A 6,000-nucleotide genomic window follows, 5' to 3' on the forward strand; every position below is an offset into this window, starting at 1 on the left:
TGTGGTAAAGGCAGTTTTGTCTTGGTCGTCCGGGTGAACAAGTATTTGGTTGAAACCTGAAAAGCCATCTAGCAAAGAGATTCTAGATGATCCCACTACTCTTTGTAGGATGTGATCCATTTTGGGCAAAGGATAGTGGTCTTTTAAGGAGACTTGGTTTAAATTTCTGAGATCTACACAAAGTCTGATTTCACCTGTCTTTTTTCTTGTAGGAACAAGATTGGACACCCACTCAGAAAATCTGATGGGTGCTATTATGCCTGCTTCAAACATCCTCTTTACTTCCTTCTCAATCGGGGGAAGAAGCATAGGGTTAATTCTTCTAAGTTTCTGCTTGAAGGGTTTCTGGTTTGGTTTTAAGGGAATTGTGTGTTGGATCACCGAGGTGTCATAGGATTTCAAATCCTCATAACTCCAAGCGAATACATCTTGGAACTCTTTGAATAAATCAATGTACTTGGGCTTTTGATCAAGAGGCAAATTTTTGGACAGTTTGATCATTTTTGGATTTTCTGCTGTCCCAATGTTGTGTTCTTCTATATCAGTGTTTATTGGCTGCAATTTTGGCTTTCTGGGCACATCATTGGCGTCAAACATGTCTTCTAGTGGGGTCAGGCCAGCAGGCAGAAAATTATCTTTTAGCTCAATGATTTCTGCCTCTGTTTTGTCTATTTCTTCCAAGTGCATCTGTTTCAGCTGTTCAATGTTTTCTTTGTCAAAAACCATCGGGTTTAGGATTTGTTTGGCTGTTGTAGCAGTTACAGCCTGCTGATTTTCAGTTGCTTGCTGTTCTGAATCTGTCATAGCATCCATATCTATGTTAATATTTGAAAATTCATGCTCGAGGGTGAGAAAATTATTAATTTGGGCATCATTTTCGAACACTTGCCAATCTTTAATGTTATTTGGGACAGCGGGCCTATGTTTTATTTCCGCTGTGAAGTGGTGGTTTGGGTCAAAGGGAAGCTTACATGTACTTGCAAAAGTGGCTAGGCTGTGAGCGTGAATGTTGTGATTTCTTGAGATCTTGTCAAGCTTGAATTCAGTGAATGCATTGAGTATATTAGTGGCAGCAGTCCTATAGGCTCTCATTCTATTGTCATTTGTAACAAAATTACCTTTCATCTATTGTATGATTAAATCAGAGTCACCTAGGATAGACACTTTTTTAGCTCCTAGAGCTTTGAGGAGTTTAAGGCCTAACAGGAGAGCCTCATACTCTGCCATGTTGTTGGTGCATTTGAAATTTAGTCTGTAGGCATGGCCTTGTGCATGGTTGTTATATGTGTTGTGAATCCAAACACCTGCCCCTGCCCCTAACTTGTTGACAGAGCCGTCAAACTCTAAGTACCATGTGGTTTCTTGCTTATGGTTAGTGCTAAGAGTTTCAGCCATTCTTGCAGCCGGCAGATTTGAGGTTTCTGTTTGAGGAGGTTCTTCTTGTATGCTGGTTGCATTATCTGTTGTGACAGTCTCATGGGTGCGTATAATCAATTCTTGATTAATGTGCGTTTGTTGTTCTAGAGCCAAAGGCTCATCCTCAGTTGGAGAATTTGTGTCATCATTAAACAAAATAAAGGAATCCATGTCAGAATGTATTGAGTAAATGGGAAATTTTTTAGGCTTGCTCTCACTACTCACCACATATTTCATCAGCGTTTCTCTGTACAGTCTCTTTGGTTGCCCAAAGACAGAAATGGTGGCATAGGAGAGGTCGAGTTGAAGGGATCCTTGCAGCTTTGCTCCCCATGATCTTGATAGGAGCATACCATACTTTGGTGGGATGTCAGCCACCACCACATCCACGAGGATGGTCTTGTTGGGATATTGGACTAAGGAGACACACAAGTCTTTGATGAGGCCTAAACATTTCACTTGACTTGAGTCAAATGAGTATAAATCTTTGTAAGGTCTTGTGATATCGAGGTTCAGTTTATCCATGACTGCCTTGGGCATAAGGTTGTGTGAGGCTCCTGAGTCAAACATAGTGTTGTGCAAAACTTTGTCATGTATATGCAAACTGACATAAAAGGGTGGAATAGGTCCATGTGTTGATTTTCCATTGACTTCTGGACCGAATATCAGTTCAGGAGAATCATCCAAAACATTTACATCGTCTTTGTTTTCTGGAATCTGAAGCGACCTTTGAATTTGTTGCCTATATACATCGTGTTTGGCAAGTTCTGAAAGAGGAACAGGTATTTTCAATTTACCTATTTCTGCCTCTAAATTAAATGGTTTTTCCAATGGAGTCTTGGTGTTGATAATGGCAGTTTTTTCTTTTTCATTTGAATTATCAGCGATTCGCTCTTGTTTATCAGCGTTGTGGGGATTGACTACTTGCGGTTTTACAGTTTCAGGAGGGCTTTTTGGAACGCTGTTCGAATTTTATTTTGAGGAAGGAGGTGATAGAGGCTGCTCAACAGAAGGCTGTGTGTCTGTTATGTCTTCTACAGTCACTTGTTGCGGGTTTGGGACAGTTGTATCAGCTGGTTCTGTCATGACAGCTTTGTTTTTAATCTTGTTGGGCTGTTTGCCTTCCTTTGTTTTACCAGGCTCGGAGATGTCAATGGTCCTAGTTCTCAGCTTATATTGTTTGTGTACTTCATACACAGTAGTATCATATCCTTGTTTAAAGTCAAAAGACTCACCAGACTTAGTCTGAAACTGATTGTAATCAAGTTCATTTTGGTCTTCTTGGCTCAGGAAAGTTTGGTGCTCACCCTTTAGATCCATCAAATTCATGTGAGTGTCTTCTGTGGGTTGACTAGAAGTGGATCCTTCAACATAGTTATCTTGAAAAGGAGGTCTTATGTCATGGTCTTGGCTAGACCTACCAGCATTTGTGTTCTGCGTTTTCCTAAAATTTGGATTCCTTATGGTATTGGACTGTTGTCCTTCCCATGATGCTTTTCTCTCAACGTTTTCTACTCTTTCTCCCAATCTTTGCAGGCCATTGATAATAGCATCAAGCTTCTGGTCAAAGGTTGAGGGTTCTTATTTAAAGGTGGTTCTTATCTCCATCCTAGCTCTGTTCCTTTTGGCAATTAAGTTGGCGTCAACGCTGACAGCAACATTTTGCATGTCCGCAAGGGTTTGAGGAGCTCTTTCTTTTAACTGGTATGCCATATCCGGGTCAAAACCATCCGGAAATTTGTACAAGGCAAGGTCAGGGGGAGGCCTCAGATTCTGTGGTATTGCATTGTAAACATTATTGAATCTTGCACAATACTCCAAAACAATTTCTTGAGGACCTCTTTTAATTGTATCGTATTTAGCTAGTATGCGCAAAGGGTCTTTCTTTTTCTCCCATCTGTTGGTAAAAGATTGGTACAGCTCATCTGGGGTAGTTATGGAATTTGCAGCAAGTGATCTGAACCAAGTTCTTACATCACCTGTTAGACTTTGAACAAAAATTCTCATTCTCATGCTATCATCATCTATTTCATAGTTTTCAAAATAGTCTTGCATCTTTTTGGTATGCTGAATGGCTGTGAAAGGACCAGTGGAATCAAAATACGTGATTTTCGATTGGTAATCTTGAGGTAAAGCCCCAGCATTAGCAGGTAATTGTAGGGGTGCATATCTATTAGCCATATTGGCAGGGATAAGTGGAACAATGGGGACAAATGGAACAACTGGGACGGCAGGGATAACTGGGGTAACAGGAACAACAATAGTGGTAGTTGTAGTAGTTGCAGTGAATGGAGGTGTCGAAGGAGTGCTATGCGATGTGGATAATGAACCAGGGGAAGCAGGAGTTGATAGGAATAAAACTTTGACAGGAGTTGGGACACAGCTTGGGTAAGTTGTTTCAGGAGTTTTATTAGCAAAATCTTCTTGTCTTTCTTGCTTCCTAAGGATCTTCGGGATTAGGTTCGGATTTTCAAAAACAGCTGGGGGATTAGGGTCTGGATTTGACCTTATATATCGTGGATTTTTCTTGGGAGCCAGCTTCCGAATTTGTTTTTGGTATTTTTTTGGGAATGTTTTTAGAAATAGCAAAGAACTAATCAAAATTTGGGACAACTATTTGTAACTTAAAACTAGCATGAAGATTGACTGAAGCAGCATTTATTTACTCCTGTTAATGCAAAGCAAAGAGCAGTTTCAAAGGCTTCCTAGCTAACATTCAGGCTTCATCTGTAGTTTTAAGAGATAAACAGCAATTGGAAAGATTGATTTATGGTCTCAGCGGAGCTTTCTTACCTTCTTTGTGAAACTATTTGTGGAAAGTCCCCAGTGGAGTCGCCATTATGTTATCACTCAGGTTGTCCTTAAGCTCCAGAAAAGGATACGGCCGAGGTAACCACAGACCAACTTTGGACTGCAGGTTCTAGCCCACCTGCAATCAGAGAGGGCTCTCTCTTTCAGATTTTAGCTTTGTTGAAAAGGATCTTAGGCTAGTTATTGAGTTCAGGGGTTGTTGTTCCGATTTTGGTGGGATAATTGATGTTCTCAAGTAGAGAGGGAGAGCATAGTCTGAAAGTTTCAAACCATTGGGCATGGAGTCGAAAAGGAGGACTGCTGGTGCGTTTTCTTGGTCCCAAGAGAGAAAATGGAGCAAGGTAGCTGCAAATGAAACAATGTTTCAGGTTTGAAGGATGGTATGAATGCTAAGTAATGAGGGGCATTTAAGAATCCCTTAGTCAACTTAACAAGGGTAGATAACAGAGCTCTACCTAGGGGCAGTAAAGAATCCCTAGATAATCGGCACACACAGGTGAATCGGGGTAAATATGAGCCAGAAGGAATTCATATTCATTACCAATTCATTCAGAGGAAAACATAAAGAAACAACAGAAATTGAGCATAGAGTGTATTTAAACAAATTCTAAGCTAATCTTTCTTTCTGCTATTTAGATAATGGTAAACAGTAAACAGAGGTAAGAAGCACTTATTGAATCAGGTTGCAGCACAAGAATTCCATCTTCAGTCTCCAGAAAAACATTAATAACACATCAAACAGTCTCTTCTCAGAACTTTCGGCAATCTTTGATTACAGAACCAATTTCAGGTATACAGTGCGAGTCTCTAGTGAAAAATACCAATTTACCAACCCTTGAAACAATGCTGAGGGCGGTATATATAGGGAAAACTCTCTACAATTTGTTCATTACATCTTGACCTAAACAGGTCCTAAAGAATAATTAGTCTGACCTAATCCTATCTGAAATAAATGCATGAAAATATCTTTGGCTGCGCTGAGGTTTGCCGTATCAAATTGAAGTGAATGTGCTTGTCCTCGGTGGCTTGGTGCAGTTTCCTCTACAATAACTGTGCATGGGTCTCTACTCCATTGTAGTTTGGTGGCCTTAAATGATTCAACTGTGATTTGAGAGCTGGGATGGGCTTTCACCGCCTGTTTTGACTTTGTTGGCGGCCATTCAATGTTAACCTGCTTTGGGAACTGAAGGTTTCCATTAAACAATTTAACTGGTACACTTTGCTGCTTCTCTTTCCTCTGATACTTTCTGACAAATGAATTGGGTTGCTTTTCTCCTTTGTCGTGGGTCTAATCACAAGTTAATGGTCGTTGTTCGGCCTCTGTTTCCTCTAGAACTGTCTTCTGCTCCTTTCTGCATGCTTCGTGAAGAAAAATGGGTCATTCAGCGCCTTTCGGGCTTACTGGGGGTTGCGCGATAAAAAGATTCCCCATTTTGGCCTAATTTATCCAGCGATGCACAAATCGCGCATCAAAAACTGCCTCAGAAACTGATTCCGGGGCTCCAGAGTGCGATTTTCGCCCTTTGCGCCAAAATTGCTGATGATGTCAGCATGACGGACCTCGTACGACGGATGACGTGGCGGGATGACGTCAACATGATGACGTCAGCATGTACGGAGGTGACATGGCAGGGTGACTCGACGGTACGGTGGCAGGAGACCACGCAGGCGGACGATGCGGCAGGTGACGTGTGGCTTACGTCACAAGGGGGGGCGGTAAATGGTTTCGGGCACACCGCCTTTAGGCATGGGTGGTTTTGTCAGAGGGGGCTC

At 41.5% G+C, this 6,000-nt stretch overlaps 1 protein-coding gene across 1 annotated transcript in view; it reads left to right on the forward strand.

Moving 5' to 3' along the window:
* Nucleotides 1-3,808, forward strand: part of LOC149238519 (uncharacterized) — a 52,637-nt gene extending 48,829 nt beyond the window's left edge. The window contains exon 3 of the mRNA XM_089369587.1: nucleotides 3,606-3,808. Within this exon, the coding sequence (XP_089225713.1) occupies nucleotides 3,606-3,808 (203 nt within the window). The remainder of the gene's footprint in view (nucleotides 1-3,605) is intronic.
* Nucleotides 3,809-6,000: the final 2,192 nt, after the last annotated feature.

Source organism: Pinus tabuliformis, chromosome 8, assembly GCF_031772625.1.
Source record: "Pinus tabuliformis cultivar Carrire ecotype Pingquan chromosome 8, CPIR1, whole genome shotgun sequence".
Taxonomy (NCBI): Eukaryota; Viridiplantae; Streptophyta; class Pinopsida; order Pinales; family Pinaceae; genus Pinus; species Pinus tabuliformis.